The sequence below is a fragment of the Mugil cephalus genome, chromosome 3 (genome assembly GCF_022458985.1).
Source record: "Mugil cephalus isolate CIBA_MC_2020 chromosome 3, CIBA_Mcephalus_1.1, whole genome shotgun sequence".
Classification (NCBI taxonomy): domain Eukaryota; kingdom Metazoa; phylum Chordata; class Actinopteri; order Mugiliformes; family Mugilidae; genus Mugil; species Mugil cephalus.
In genome coordinates, this window is record NC_061772.1 from 2,350,369 (window position 1) to 2,367,804 (window position 17,436).

General features: G+C 41.1%; 1 protein-coding gene across 4 annotated transcripts in view; it reads right to left on the reverse strand.

The window, feature by feature from the left end:
• Positions 1-1,491: 1,491 nt before the first annotated feature.
• dpy19l3 (dpy-19 like C-mannosyltransferase 3) overlaps positions 1,492-17,436 on the reverse strand; it is a 42,461-nt gene continuing 26,516 nt past the window's right edge. For all 4 annotated transcript variants that reach the window (XM_047581278.1, XM_047581276.1, XM_047581275.1 and 1 more), the window contains 3 exons: positions 11,463-11,595; positions 6,130-6,288; positions 1,492-4,815 (listed from right to left, as the gene is read on the reverse strand). In XM_047581278.1, the coding sequence (XP_047437234.1) occupies positions 4,612-4,815; positions 6,130-6,288; positions 11,463-11,595 (496 nt within the window). In that variant the 3' untranslated portion in view covers positions 1,492-4,611. The remainder of the gene's footprint in view (positions 4,816-6,129; positions 6,289-11,462; positions 11,596-17,436) is intronic.

Sequence of the window (17,436 nt, forward strand, 5' to 3'; positions counted from 1 at the left end):
ACCCATCTTTTTTAAAGTCCATCATTTCTCGCTGTGAGAAATGTCATGTGTGGCGTGAGAGCATGTGAACTTAATGAAATGCATGTGTCTCGGGAGACAATGCGTCCCCACGTATTTTCATGTTGCCCAAAATGAAGCTAGTGTCCCGGGGATACGGTGGGGCCATCTTCAGGGCCAGAGTCTGCATGGTACAGCCATGGTAGAGCCATGTTATCAGTGACTTTCCTACACTTCCTCCAGAGTCTCTCGTGTTTGTGTTTGATTAACACTGAGCTGTGCTCTGCCTCCATCAGTTACAAAGAAATGCTGGATTAGGGTATATACACTGGACTTATTTTTTCTGACCCTCACGGCCCTACAGGAGCGGTTGGCATGGCAACTGGCATTCATCACGATGTCACATCTTGCTTCTATAGCACAGGTGTCAAACATACGACCCGCTGGCCAAAAGCGGCCCACCAGAGGGTCTAACCTGGCCCGCAAAGTGACCAAATTACATAGCAGACCAGGCTTTTCTTCAATGAAAATAACTTCTACCCAGTCAGAGAACTGGACAGAACACACCACTGAGACCCAGGACTACAGAGCACACGGCAATGTACCCAAATTGCACTTATTTTTCTTGAGAATTTTTTTTGAAGGACAGTTTCTTAAATGTGAATCTGATTTACATGTTCTTCTTTGCACTAAATCAAATAGAAAAAATCTGTAGTTGTTACTTACAGGTTATTGTTCTGTTACCGTACTGGTCCGACCTATTGGAGATTGAATTTTGCTGAATGTGGCCCCTGAACTAAAATGAGTTTGACACCTCTGTCAAATAAGAGGAAAAGTGGACAGGGTGTCACAGTGGCTCAGTGGTTAGTGCTGACGCCTCTCAGTGAGAAGGTGCTGGTTCTGTTCTCCCTGTGTCAGCGTGAGTTTTCTCTGGGTTTCTCCCACCTACTCTAGGCTGATTGGTGACTCTAATTTGACCCTAGGTGTGAGTGGGAGTTTGTCTCTGTGTTAGCCCTGTGACCTGTCCAGGGTGTACCCGCCTCTCCCTCAGTGTCAGCTGGGACAGGCTCCCTAGTGAGGATTAAGCGGTATGGAAGATGAGATGAGAAAAATGGACACTTCAAAGTGCATCATCATTATATTAAGTACCTAAAATGACAGAAAGAAAAATATTTGTGTACTTGTAGTGTTTTAGTTTGACTCATGTCCCATCCACTAACATGGAGGTGGAGTTTATGACCTGTACTCGAGACAGCTCTGTTTGCTTGTTCTGCCATCCAACACCTTTGGGAAGAACTTCAGTGGCATCTGACAGTGTGGCATCAACACCTAACACGAGTGTAAAACCTGAAGAAGATCAGATTCCTCCAGCTACCAAATTTAACTGTGCCAGCTTAGTGCCATCTGGCAGCCTTCCCAGAAGGATGGATATACACTCATGTTGGTCCGACAACATGTTCAGCAATTATATTAAGATGGAACACAAGACGCAAATTCAATTCTTGGCCTTGGAAACATGATCATAAATGTAACAAATTGTCTCAAATATAGACTGCTTACATGCAACAGTTCAACATCCAACAAACCCCTTCAGTTCTTCAGTTGCACAAAGCCCCTCTAGTTATTAAGTGTCTTCAGTTTATTTCAGCAACAACCCCCCTGTGCTGTAAAGTAGAGCAGGATTCTGCAGGCTAATGGCGGCCTTCTCTTCATTAGGAAAACCATAGGCAGACAGCGTGCCTCTGAATGAACTGCTAATCCCAATATGTATGGAAATTAACAGTGCTGAAAAAAAATATTACATTAGTACACTCTTATTAGGCAAACATAATGGAATCACTTCGCTCTCAAATAAAGCAATCAGACATCTCCTAAATTAAACATCCAATATGAAGCCAGGAGGGGGAAGAACAAGCGGTGCTGTTCCACGCACTGATCCGATTGGTATGCATTACAATGAGGCCGCGGCGTTAACAAACGACAAAAGCCCTGGCCTGTTCAAAAGCCTCGACATGACTATGTGCAGGAGGGTTCACACATCTGCCAGTGTATGGATTATCAAACACACAGGTCCTTATTAACAAGTGTACAAATATAGGCCAACTGAGATGAGGCAGGGGAAATTGTGTGTGTGTGTGTGTGTGTGTCATCTTCACACAAATGTCTCAGTGTCTGACTGGCCAACCAATAATTACCACCATGGCTCCATCCTTTCACCTGCTCTCCTCTCTGCCGTTTGTATTGGAAGAAGAAAACGAGGAGAGGGTTCAGATCATTGTGAATCTGTTTTGATGCACTCTCATTTCTCCGCTGCTGTTTAAACATGAGCCTTTTCCAGTCCTCCCCACTCCTCCTAGACACTTTCTTCTCTCACCACAAAGCCTCAGTTTGATATGCAAGTGTTGCCCTCCTCCCCCCTCCACCACCCACTCCCTCAAACTATTCTGGATTGTGGTGGGGAATCAGCGCTGTTGTCAGTCTGCTGCAATTTCCTCGCCACTTCCATTATTCATGTGTGTGTGTGTGTGTGTGTGTGTGTGTGTGTGTGTGAGGGAGACAAGAGTGAAAAGGTTGAGACTGTTGCTGATGAGAATCACAGAGCCGACAGAAAGAAAAACATGACAGCAATCACAACAACAACACTGTCACAAATTTCACTTGGTACCAGCTTTGACCTCAGTTTTTACGGCAAAAAACACATCTAAGCACCCAGGCGGCAACGGAAAGTAACATCATTATCTCCCCCTTTTTCTTTTCGGGTAATTGTCAGCACATATCATCGTAGCCTGGCAAAAAGTCAAGCTAATAGTCAAGCGTCTCCATTGGGGCTTTTTACCCACATTTAAGTTGCTGTGAACTCTATTAGCTGGTCAAGAGTGAACTCTGATAACTGTTAAATGATGTCTAAAGGCCCAGTGACACACGAGACACAGGGAACAGCTGCTCACAGGGGTGGAGCTAAACCGTGTGCCAAATGTGCAGCTTTCATTTCATTATGACACGGTGCAACCAGCCTAATCATCCTAATTATCTTATTTTACAATCCTGAGAACCAATTCACATGGCTTGGTACAACAGCTACCGAGGCTGCACATTAACACAGCCACCTCCATGAGTTAAACCATGGAACAGTTACCAAAGCGCACCCTGAGAACTACAACTAAGAGCTGGATGGATTTTCAAATCTAAATCAGAACATCTCTTAACTCAATACAATTTCATTTTCTACTAAGAAAGACCTTGGTGCTTCAGCTTTAATCGATGCTGTTCAAAAACAGCACAGTGGCAGTTTGAACTAGAAATTGAAAATCTATGATGAACAAAAAAGAAAAGCTCTGGGTTGGGTTACACCCATTTTGGATACAGTTTCAAGTCACTTCAAATCCTCACATAAGACAAGCTCAGCAAGTACAGTCTGAACTGTACACAAAAGCACTTGTATTTACAATGTATTACAAATTTCAACATCATTCTTTGTGCATAAAGTACTGGTCCATTATGCATTATGAAGTCAATGCTGGATGCTCAATGTAACAATGATTCACTCTGCAATTATGTCTGGCACTAGGTAGAATATCTCCTGGACATTTTTAAATTGAAACATAAATCGTGTAATGGAGAAAGACTTGACTTGATTCAAACCAGACATTCATTTGACATGATTTCTACTAGATCAGTAATAAACCTGCCTATTCATTAACACTGCCAACTATTTTCCTGTGGTCTAGGTTCAAACTGGAAATCTTACAGTTGTCTCTTGTCTTGGACAGTCACCAGGCTGTTAGCAGTAGCCGTGATGCTAACGTCACTCATGCATGCTATGTTCTAGTTGTAGTGATTAATACTATGTAAACAAACCTGTCCCTTGAGTTCCAGTGGCCTTTCTTCACCAGTATGTTCTACTGCCACCTTCTCTGTTGCATCTGATTTCATTTTGTAAACAGTTAAAATACTGACACTAACTCAGTTCAGTTTTCTGAACACGTACTAAAGACTTTTTCTGATTCAACATCTCCATTGCAGACTACGATGATGAATAAAGTCAGGGCTTCTCTCTCTCTTCTATCCTAACTACTACCCCTACTGTAGTTCTTCATTTGCAGGAAACAATACTCCAGGCTCCATATTTATACCATATTACTACATATGGAAAATATATGTTCATATTTGACACTTTTGCTTGTTCAGGCTGGTGATGATTGTTTTGTGTCCCATATTGTTGGTTGTTGCTGGCTGTGGTCTTTGTGACTGCAGTACAAAGGGTGATACCACTTGGAAATGCTAGAGGGGGGATATGCTGGAATGTTGTCTTTTGCCGCATAAACTTTTACACATCAATTTATCTAGTTTTGTTTTTTTACTTGGAGGAGGGACTTAAGAGCCCAGCGCAGGACTCGTATAGTTGCTTCAATAGTCCACTAAGTACAACACTACAGCCCCAAGCTTGACTTGGTCCACTGGCCCACACAGCAGTTCATAGAGCCAAGTCTTGAAAAAAATAATGGGCACAATCACAGCCGGGTGCGGTGCAGAAAGGAGACAGAGGAACAGCAAGGATTCTGTGCTTCTGTTTCTTCTTCTCCACCTCTGGCCTCTGCTGGGTTTTCTTGCCTGCTACGGAGCCACGCTGGGCTCTGCTGAGCTCTTGGCGCTTTTCTTGCGCTTCTTGTTGACCCGGTACACGTGGAAGGTTTTGTTGTGGAATGTTCTGGTGAACAGTGCATTGTAGGCCGCTGTGTCCGTCTTGATGGCTTCACAGAATCGAGGGTGGGCGGCAGGAACGAGGTCCGGGTCATTGTCTCCGGATCCGTCCATGATCTGATCAGAGAGTGAGTGCGTCATTATCAATGGCAGCAACAAGAATGACAGAAGAGTCACACACATTTAAAGATAAAACTGTTCTTCTTCATGCTAACAGCTACCTGAACCACAGTGGATTTTCAGACAAAGACTGCTACATTGCTGTACTGATGATGTTTCACTTGACAGAGAAATGAAGTAACAATAAATACCAGAGGATGGCCATGACAATAACAATAACAGAAAGAAGAAGAGGAAGAAGAAGGGGAGGAGGAAAAAGAGGAATAAGACAAAGAAGGGAGGAGATGATGAATGAAGGAGAGAAAAAGAACAAGAACAGGAAGGAGGAAGGAGACATTTACAGAAAACAGAAATGCTATAAAACATGAGGAATACATAAGGCCACAAAACCATTTTCCTACAATGATTTCCACAATTTGTGTTTTACTGTGGCTTTCAGGTTGATTGATGGACCTAGAAGAGACTGTAATGGTCAGCTCTTAATAAATAATACCCTACATTCATACCCCACAAAGCATTGCATGCTTTAACAAAACTGTTTCAACACCAGCAAAAAAACTCATAAAAAAATAAAATGCATCATAAAATCAATGCGTTCTTTACGTCCACCCCATTGTTGTCCATTGTTGTAATCCACTGACACAGACAGTGTTATATGAAAATGCCTCATCCTTTACTCAAATGCATAATCATAGTGTGTCATAGTGATGAATCCTCAGGCCATCAAAATGATGGGGTTCACAGCATATAAAGAAGGAAAGATGAAGACAGAAAACGGGAGAACGGAGGAGAAAAACAGGCAACAAAGAAAGAAAAAGAAAAAAGTCAAACAGATAAAACAGCAAAAGAAATAAGGAATAAATAAAAGATAGACTGAAGCGGACATAAACACAGCATTCCTCCAATAAAGCTGTCTAGATGTCAGATGCTGTGTATGCTGTGTGACATTTACTGCGTCACAAACACAGATACACGCCGACTTTGAGTTTCAGTGTTTCATGTGTCTTACACCACACTGGGCCAGACTGAAGCTTGTCTCGCCTCGGGTAATCCAAATATCCAGCGAGCCACATCTGACATCAAAATAAAGACAGGCCGAGGGAGTGGGGGTGAAGGAGACGGCGAGAGAGTGAGAGACAGTGACGCCACGATAAGAAGTGAGACTATTGATCTCTCTGCAGAGGTTGAGAGCTTTCACCAAGTCCCAGAGTTAGTTGGCAGAGGGGCCAGCGCGCGCACACACACACACACACACACACACACACACACCTCGTCAGTATGAGTCACGTTAAATGAATGAATGCCACCCACATGTCCGTTGTCCAGGTCAAGCAGGTCCCGCAGTCTGCAGCCTCGCCTGTGTCTCCGCTCGTAACAGATGCTATTTTCCAGCACCACATAGTTGGCTCCAACAGCCTTCAGGATGTCATAGACGTCTTCTGGGGAACGGCGAGCATACACCTGATACACCTGCTCACACACATAGAAAACACCGGATTTATCAAGGCTTATTTTTATTTTTAATTGCTTTTTTTTTTTTTTCTTTTTTGGTCTGAAACATCATCTGGCTCTGCAATTTAACATCAATAATGCTGGAAGGAAAAGGCTTTTCTCCTGGAACACAATTTCCTGGCACATTTATTTTCTGAATTACAGTTTGATGAAAGTTGGTTTGGTTTCAATTATAACATGTTTACTGAGGGGAAAAATGAATGAATGAAAACAATTATGAGTGAAACTAAGTAAGCAGGAGAAGAAACATAAAATGTTAAACATAACAAATTTCATCCTTCTGGAATATGTTATATTGTACATTATACACCATAGAGTTACATGAACAAACTACATAAGCCCATAAGCCCATAAGAAGGAAAAGAACAGAAGTTTTTATGAGACAAACCCCCGAAAATTTGAGAAATTACACAGTGGTAATCCTCTCTCTGAGCCTTGACTTTCTATCTGGAGCAAAACTTTCCAGAGACGCTTCCGAGATACACGCAGAGACTGTAAATAAAGATGGAAGACAGAACAGCTCCTACAAAGTGAAGCCAAAGCAGATAGAGCTCCCCCTGGTGACTGGGTGCAGTATAGGTTACAAGCTCCACCTCATCCATGTTAGTGGATGGGACTTGGACCAAAGTAAAACACAAGACATACATGTCAAATGAATGCCACTGTTCTACAGATCAAGAGGAGTCAGTTGAGGTGGTTCATGCATCTAGCAAGGATGAGTCCCAAATGCCTCCCATAAGACGCTATGGGCATGCTGCTGAAGCTGTGTACAGTCCAACGTTTCTTTGCAACTGATGGAGGTAGAGCAAACTGCAGAATTAATAAAACGAAAACAAGTGGCTGAGTTTGGTCAATGCAACGCAAGTGGGGACAAGTTGTCCATATTTATATACAACCTACTTTGCTGTATTCCTAGCTTCTGTAGGCTGCTCCATCTCAGTAACTACAGTTACAATCATCATGCATCAGTATCAGTGCAGACCAGAGTTTTAACTCTATGTTCCAATCCAAAAGAAGTGTTTATTTAAAACAGAAAGTGGAACCATGATACACGTGTAACCAAACAAATATAGTGAAAAGGGTTATAAACTTCCTATTTACACACTGTCCCATTCCAGACAGCCTTTAACTTTATCTCTATCAAATTTCCAAAAACAAGAATGCAAATTTAACATAAACTAATTTTAAACCTAATGATACTTGTCAGAGTCTGATTTTAACTGAAAATGTTTATGTATGAATTGTAAGCAAATATAATGTAAAACACAAGCAAACCCAGGATAGTAAGTGTATGCATATTAGAGAACAAAGGTGGAATCTGGCAAACAAGTACTAAACAAGCATGATTAAAATTAAATGGTAAATGGGGACAAATGGTGTGGTTCTCAGCCACTTCGTCACACTAACGCTGATTAGTTTAATCAGTAGTGTGACCTCGTTTGGCAAGGGCTTGAATGTAACAGGCTCTCAGTTATTCGTAAAAGTCTAATACCACAGCTTTAATTGAGCAGTGGGGCACTGAAGTGACAACTGCAGTGACTGACTCTGCCTCTTTGTTTTATAGACAACATATTTACTGATACCTGATCTGTGAATGTTTTCACTTCAGTTCAGTATGTTTTGTTAGTCCAACACGACTGAAGGTAATTTTGTAATGTCTTTACTAATATAAGCACACAATCAATCTCATAGTTGGTATGTTTGTTTGCACGTGAATAGGACACTGATAGGAAATTCTGAATTACATGGGGGTCATTCCATTAGGATGTTCCAAATGAGGCCATTATTCAAATCTTCTGATTAAACCGTGTTGGATATGCTAGTAAACAGGTGTAAGAAAAATTCATTGGACAGGTATACAGCCCATTTGGAATATGTCACATCACTACCAGTCTAGAGAGTTCAGATGTGAAAGTATCACAATCCATTTGGAGACGTGATCAGCAGAGAAACTAAGGTTCTGGAGAAAATCTAAGGCAATAGCTCTTTGAATAAAATGAAAACTAAAATGGCTTTTTCAAAAATTTCCTCGGTTTTCCTAAAGAAATCATACTATTTGCATGTAGCTGTAAAGGGGCAAGGTGTATTTGTGCTAGTTTACAAAATCTAACAGAGAAACTGCCACACAATCCTAAATGTATGTCTACTGAGTATGGGGGTTCACTCAGAAGAACAGGTAAGTTGAAGAATGACAGTTTTTCTTATCCACTAATGAATTATTTTGCAATGGTACACATCATAAGCCCAGAAAAGAACTAGGGACATCATTAAGGTTCTTGAATGTTGAAAATGTAATTGCGCAATATTGCCACACACAAACATGCCACACACAAACATGCACAAAGCCCAGAAGGTCTGCACCAGTGTCGCGGATCATTAATGAGCTCCCTACTAGGCTCCAGCCACGCCAGAGGCTCAGCATGGCTGACTTCCAGCTGGGAGGCAAAACATAGGCTCAACTACCCAAGAGATGACCCACGCACTGCTGAATGTGAAGACGACGAGATTGGAATGCAGGAGCACATGAAGCACGTTTTTTTCATGAACTGTATGTGGTTTACAGCATGGCAATGTCTGTTACTGTACATAAGTTTTGAGGTTTCGACATGTTTTGTATTTCAGTGTCTTATTTCATTTAAAGACCAAACTGTAATCCATATGATATATGGACATGTAACAACATGGCATGATGCAAAGGAAGTTCACACAAAGATGAAGTATATAAATTCATGTGGAATTTAAAAATAATCCACAAAATAAACAGAAAAAATGGAAACACTGCATTTACTTCCCTTTTTCACGTCCTCCATTAAAGACAGTGACAGCCCTCTGTGGCTGTAATATATCATAGAGAATTCCTCACATACATTACTAAGTGCACTCAAATACGACCGCCACCATTCGCCTCTCCTTTACAGGAAGGCCACACTTTTAGGATCCACTTTATCTACGTTACTATTCATTCTGACATAATGGATGCACACTGTTCTCAGTGCACCTTGTGATCCCATATTCATTCACACACTCATCACTGCAGGCTACCCGACCCCCATCTACAGGCAGAGCTGAGTGAGATGGATGGGTGAGGCAATGTGGCAACAGCAAGTCCTGGAAAAAAAGAAATAATTCTCCCTTTCAATCTGGTACCAAGATTACACGAGAAGGTGAGACGGTATGCTACTACACTCAAAAACACTCATAGGATGGATCATCCTATGAGTGCAATGATAAAAATAGTGATCATATTTTATATGTTAAAGTTATTGCAGTCATTAATAAATCCCCAGTAACTACCTGACTAACATCATATACCAATCAGCCACATCAGTTCATGTTGATGTTACTTAGACATGTACCACCCACCTAGACCAGACCAAACCGGACCCAAACTGATCAAGCATCTACCTTCAACCCATAGGACTCAAAGGCCCCCACTAACAACATCCTAATTCTAGACACCAGAGGACACCCTCAGAAGACCCATGTCCATTCTCTGATGAGACACAACTGCTTTGAATGCACAAAGGAGACAGACCTAGACAATATTAGTCATGCAGAGATAAGTAATAAAAACAGTACACAATACCCTGCAGCACTGGACTGGCTAAACAAGCTCCAGCTGCAGAGAGGAGGATGTGCACAGGACCAGAAGAAGAAGCGACTGAAGGCTAACACAAACCGGCGGGCTACTCCTTCACTGTTTCTGGCATATGTTTGCTCACTGGACATAAATTAGACCAACTTCAGCTAAGACTGAGCACACAAAAGGGGGTGAGGAACTGCTGTGCTTTCCTTCTGACCCAAACTTGGCCCAACGATCAGACTCAGCAGTTCAATGTGATGGAATGCTTCTTTTCAAAGTGGACTCGGACATTGGTTGGGAAGAAAAACAGAGGAGTATATCACAAATGGTTGACGCTCAAACTGCTCTCCGATCAACAGCAATTCTTCTATGAGTGCTGACTGCAATATGTGCAGGAATTCACAGTTGTGTTTACTGTGAGCGTTTTCATCCCCCTGTGTGCTAATGTCACCCTTGCTATGCTCATTACTCCAGAATGAGATTCCTGAAGCGTGCTTCACAATAATATTGAACCATATCAACCTAACCTAATACCAAATATTCACATCGCTACATCACTACCATAACCTGTGTTATGAATACACTTGATAAATTGCTCATGCTGGATTTGAACTGGCGTCTTCTCTGTTCAACTGGGTGATGAATTTTCTAATAGGATGGCCACTTAGTCTCACACAACTCTTAACATCGGAGGTCCACAAGGTTGCGTCCTGTGCTCTGCTGTTATTCACTACTGCCCAGTGGCTGTTTACCCTGACACCTGGACACTTACTGTATATTGTAGGGTTTACAGATGACTCATCCCTCACAAAAATGAATCTGTATACAAACAGGATGTGGTGCAACTGGTGGAAAAAATCTTCCTGAACTATATCATACAACTGCTATTGTTACTTTTTGACCATACATGTTTTAATTTATTACATGAAGTGATATTGTTCCCTACAGCGGCCATATAAAAATATGAAACTCACATGCACTTTTATAGATTTATATCAGAAAACCGAGCCCACCTCCCTAAATATGCCCATACATGCACAGATGTCCTTAAGTAGTTCCTTCAGAGAACTGATTTATACACTCCTTCAGTTGGACACCCCATCACAACCATCATCCACGTTCTCTTGTCTTTGATTGTATCTGAAGCTGAATCATAAAGTATTGCAATGTGCTGCAATTCATCCACTCGAGCGTAAACATTTTCAGCTCAACTGGACAATTGTTGATACCACGGGCAAATCTGTGCCTGATTGTGCTTCTCCATTGATACTGACATGTTTGCAATCATGTCGCCTCTTAAGTTCAGCACACAGTAATGACTGTAGAGCTTTGAGCGTTGTCAGATCCCACCACTCTTTGAAATCACTAATATTACAGCTATGCTTACTGATTTTCTAAAAGCTAATATATACTGCTGATTGCTATTCAAATCACAAAATAGTATAGCTCACACTGTAATTACCATGTATACACTTCAGATTTTCCATTTATTGTGTCTGAGATATCTGCAGCCCCTCTGGTAGTTCTGTTGTATTGCAGCTTACAGTACCTGTCTGGTCCTCTCCCGCAGGTCTTTATCTTCATAATGGGGATGGTTGGTGAGAACTCTGCCTGTGCACAGCTTGATACCAGCAAGGAGCTGCATGCTTCCCGCAAATACTGCCTGCTTGGGGGTCTTTGTGCTGTGGAGGGGAGAGAGAATACATTTTTTTTTACTTTTAAATATTATCATAATACATTGCACTGTTAGGCTTTTGATGATCTGCAGTATATTTAGAGGCATGTGAGTGTAAAACAAGAAAAAAAATGACTAAAAGATCTAAAAGAAGACGGAGATGAAAAAGTTTGGAGGCTATTCACAGGTGCATCTAGTCATCAGAAAAGTTTGATTGAATTTTACTGTAGTTTATTTTCTAGTTTTGCTATTCACTCCACTTGTGGTTTGCTTTCTGATCTGCCACAATAATTGAGACATGCAGTATTGACGCCATTTAAAAGGCAATGTCACTTCAAGGACAGTAGATATCTCCATCAGGAGAAAATACTAATTAAAGCACAGAATTATGGCAAAAGATGTGCACTGCTATGTCTCTTCTGTCCTTGCGTGACCTGCATTGTATTTGTAAAAACTATTTAATTGTTTTCTTTCCCAATTTGAACCTGTGTTGATAATACCTTATATCGTATTTCACTTGTATTGTATGCCCTTTACCACCTGGCTGGGCACTGCAGCTGAAAATTGGCTTATTAGCTAAAGCTGTTCATGTCACACTAAACTAGTAAAGTAACGTAAAAACACAGAGCGACTGTGTCCTCTTAACAAGTTATGCTAGACATCTTATGTATGTATGTATGTATGTATGTATGTATGTATGTATGTACCCCATACAGTTGTCATGAGTAGTGAAATAAACTATTGAGACCAAAATGAAGACCTATGCCTTAAAGGGATATTTTATGCCTCAAGCATGCCCCATAGCTACCGGTCATCCCTCAAATTACTGACAGCATGGCTTAAAGCTTGGTAAGATGAACTTGCGTGGTCCCACATGAATCCAGCTGCCTCACAGCGCAACCTAAGCATATACAGAGAAAGTTCACAAATGAGATGGTGCATTTAGGAGTAATTGGCTTTATTTGTGTCGCGTAGGTTTTGCACCTGGAGCCTGTAATGGCAGACTCCATCTATTCACAGCAATGGGAGAGGTGAACATGACACCCACTAGTACCAAACTAAATATTTCACCCATTTTACACAAGCCACATATTTGACAAATCTTATGACACTAAACGGCATTGTTAGACCAACAAATCAGGAGAAAATCTACTTTATTCAGGACTGCATGTGTCTCGGCAGCACTCTTTTGCACGCTATGGCAACCCATCTCTTCCAAAGATGATAAAAACAACAGAAAATAAGGAAGTCCTGAATGCAGTGCCAGAGTTCTGACTCTGGCCTTTTCCACCTCATTACCTACCATCTCTCTTCACTAGACAATAAAATAAATCAAATACAGGCATAAATTGCAAAAAAAAAAAAAAAAAAAACAACAACAAAAAAAACGTATTACTCTTTTTTTATTCCAGAGCATTGTCCAACAACAGGGTGTACTAACAATATTAACCAATATATTTCTCTTTGCAAATGATGCAGATGAAGTAGCATATGAGCTAGAGTCACTTACTACCACTTTTTTACCAGCTACATAGAGCTGAGGGAGCTGGCTACCTGCTTGTTCCAAGAGCTTGTACAGTCTAATGTTTTGTGCCAGAGTATCTTGGGATATTGCATGTGTTAATCTCAAACCAAATAGGTTCTTGGGCTAATGTGTAGGTTAATGTTTTGGCCTTCTGACCTTCAATAGAAATGTGTGTTTATATCGTGTGTGTGTAATTTTTTAAATATATTTTCATGTGTCCTCACTGACATTATGAAAGTGAAGTATGACACTATTTGCTGTATACAATGGTGGCTGCAGGAGACTTACTATTTGTCTGGGTTTGCATGCACTTGTATTAAAAGGTGTTCAGTAGTACCTGTTGACTAGGTCCAGAAGCCCCAATAAGCTGTAAGTTATTATCCATCTCCATTCAGACTCACTCACTGTATCCCACTCCTCTAAGGAGCACTTAAGCTCCTTACCATCAGCAGCTGTTTCTCTGTTCACCACCACATATAAGGGACAGTTAGCTAATAAACATTGTCAAGCTACGGTCACTGAAGAGTCATTTCCTTTAGGATCTAGTGGAGACCAAAACAAAACTAAAAGGACTGTGAACATTTGTAAAATTACCGGGTGAGTTAAAGTACTTGCCATATCAACTTGAATGTCAGAATCTATAAATGAGGGTGATATTTTAAGTTGAAATTGGGTGTATATCCAGTCCAAAGACAGCCACAACACCCAACACCCAAATACAAAGGACTTTGATGAGGTAGAGAACATTTTAAATATACAATGTCTAATAATGATATTTACAAAGCCATTAGATATGTTCTTACACATATAGCAGGTAAGAGATATTCTATTAAAGGCACACTTCTTATTGAGAGGTGTGTAGATCAATGAAGGATATCGCTCTGTCCCTCACTGACTCTTTCTCTGAACTGCCTCTGGACGACCTAGAATGCAGAGGAAGAAGCACACACACACACACACACACAGTAGAACAGATCACAGGCACGACCCTTTGCCCATTTAAGGATGAAGTCAAATGCTTCTAATTTAAAGCAGGAAGACAATTAAAAGAGCAGGAGAAAGAGAAAGCAGATGATGTAAAAATGGTGAAGATACAGTTTCACAAAGGGAGCTGAAAATGGATTTTTACAGAGGGATTGATATACAAATTAGTAGTGGCACGTGTTTCCTAAGAATGGATAAGGTAATTTGCTTTAATTAGAGAGACAGACACAGTGACATGATTCGCAAAGCAAAGGAGGGGGAGAGGGTGAAAACCTATTAACACTGGAAATTATCTGCAGAACCATGAGTTAGGAACTTAACCTTTATCTAGGCATGATAAATAAGTAAGATTGCTATCTCTGCTATAGGTGGAAAAGGCCAAAAACTGTGAGACCAGCTAAAACACTTTAAGCTAAATTTTATACCTCTGCGTCAGATCTACGCAAACGTATGTACCTATGTGCACCCCCTGAGAAATCCACCTACATGTTACAATGAACTCGACTGAAAAAAATGGGGATTGGTCCTAAATGCATGTCTTTGTTTACGTCTCCTGGTGACGAAGAAGCACAGGTATCATCCATAGACAGGAATACTCCTACCTCCACCTTTCACTGTGTGTTTTATACACTACAGTATCGTTCTTTGACTGCCATGTTGGACATACATGATCTCAATGTCGTATCTGCTGTCTGTGTCTGTGACATGTGCACATATCTCAACACATTTCTAAGGCTGGGATGGGATGGGGTGGTAACTTTAAGACTCTACTTTCTCAGGAAGCTCTGGTCTTTCAATGTGTGCAGTGAGTTACTAGAGTCTTTCTACCAGTCTGTTGTTGCGAGTTACCCGTTCTTTGCTGTGGTTTGTTGAGTAGTACCAACAAAAAAAGTGTGATTGGTAGGGAGTTGGAGACGTTTGTCTCAGTGAGTGACAGGAGGACACTGGACAAACCGCTCTCCATTATGGACAATCAATCCCATCCACTACACTAAACATTAGAGAGGTCAGAGGAGCTCATTCTCCAGCAGACTGATTCAGCTCCGCTCCAATAGCCCATCTAAGCTGCTATGACCAAGCAATTTCCCTTGTGGATCATCATGTCTAGTCTAAGCCCAACCGGAGGGTTAGCAGTTAGCACATGGACCACATGCCAAAGTGTCCTTGAACAAGATACTGAGTTACTCCCAGTGCTTATCACTGGTGTGTGTTTCGGTTTGTGAATGAGTAAGTAAATGAGACATTGTGTCTGTAGTGCTTTGAGGTAGAATGACGCCAAACAAGACCATTAATCTAAATCTAACCATTCACTGAGAGGTCCCATCAAAAAATGCTCACATTTGAAAATGGCCATAATGTTATTTAAAGAGGAACTGACACAACATCGGTTTTGTAAGGACTTGATATAAACAAGTCAGTGTTTTGCTCAAATATGCTGACTTTTACGTTGGGTTCCTTCTCTGAAAGGGTCTCCATGCTGAGTAGCTAGATGAGCCTCCTGAATTTGCAACAAAACTGCTGTCAAAGCGCTCATTAATAATTTTCACTGCAGCCTTCATCACTCTCAACAACTGACTGTATATCTTAACGAAGTGTGTGTGTGTGTGTGTGTGTGTGTGTGTGTGTGTGTACACCTTGTCACTACCTTGAATACATTATGCTGAATACCAAGTCAGTAAGCCAAGTCAGGTGATGCTACAACTAAGTATTATTTTTAGGAGTCTACTTGATTGACGCCATGCTGTTTTTTTTGTTTTTTTTTTTAATGTGTGCAAATCTAAAAAAGGAGACGATATACAAGGTTCAGCAAGAATCAGGGAGACGGAGCACATGGGTTGGACAGCAGCGTTATTGGTGACTTTAAAAACTGCACACTCACAACTATAACTCAGAGTGGGAGGCAGTGGAACAACCAGGCATTGCTATTGATTTATTGACTGCCCATTTAGAACTGAGTATCAGCCTACAGCTGAGCTGTGGAGCCACCACTATTATCAAGTGGAAACTTGTGAATTATGCTTGTGCCTTAGTTCTTCAAACCCATAAAGGCCCAGGCCCTGAAAGATTGTCATGGGAATTATGATAATCCTCTCATCAACATGTCTTTATATGCATATTTCTGAACTAATGAGGGCCTTTCACATTTATCATTAATTCCACAGAGGGCCCACTCACCTCTCATCTATTAATTCATCTTCATCACAAATCGACTCTTTCCTTAAAGTAATCACGATTTTGACATTCATATGACATATTAGTCTTGTAACTACTCTTTCATTAAGGATATGAAAAAACAGCTACAACCACCCAGTTTTACAGCTTTACACTGTGTGTGTATATATATATATATGCACCAGCTGCTGATGAAATATGTTTCACTTCTATGTGCATGTGTGCCCCTTATTATGCCAGTCTGAGAATCTCCTGTGATCTTAGCATATAACACTAAATAGCCTTGGCCTCAGTCACCTAGAGAATAGAGTGTAACATGAACCCCGTTCCCCATCTTAACACTTTCATCTGGAATGTAATTAGCGCAGCAGCAAGAAGCTTAGCGCTCCGCCCTGCTCTCAGCCCCAACCAAGGTAACTCTAGGCAGCCCCTAATCCTCAGAGCCTAATGGGATTAGCTCCAGAGGGAAGGGAACCCATGTCACACACACAAATACATTCAGAATCCAAATCTCTCCTCCGCAGTCTCACTATCCGGCCTTCTCCCTCTCTATGAGCCATTCCACTACCTGTTTAATAGGATTAGACCAATTCTTGGCCATTTCTTAAAAAATCTATCTTTTTCAATCAATGTTATCACATTCAGGATAATAAATAAGGGGCCTTAAATGTTGTCTTATCCGGTGTATAAGTGACCTGCAGTGTTCATGTAAAACCAATCAGTCTAAAGTGGTGCAAATTTACGATTGTCATTTTTATCTTAAAGAACTGTTAATCCTAACAGTAACAAGAAGAAAGACATGGAAACACAGACACTTTTCCATTATGTTTAAGCTATTCACTTTGGTCTTGTATAAAATAATAGCAGTCAGCAACCCCCTCTGGGGAAACTACCCCAATTCTTGTTCAATTAACTGTGCTGGTCTAAATAGAATATAAATGGGAAACGTAACAAGCACTAGAGCAGACTACAAGTGATGTGCCTGCCTTTTGGTAGTATACCATAGAGCTAATGTGGTATGCCATACAAGCTACTAAAAATGTTCCACATCCAGCCCGACCAGAAAATGACAGACACCCACGCAGATGTGCAAACACATAACACACACAGCAGCAACAGTACGGAGCCATTCTAAATCACAGCTCCATCTCTGATCCCATCAGGCTG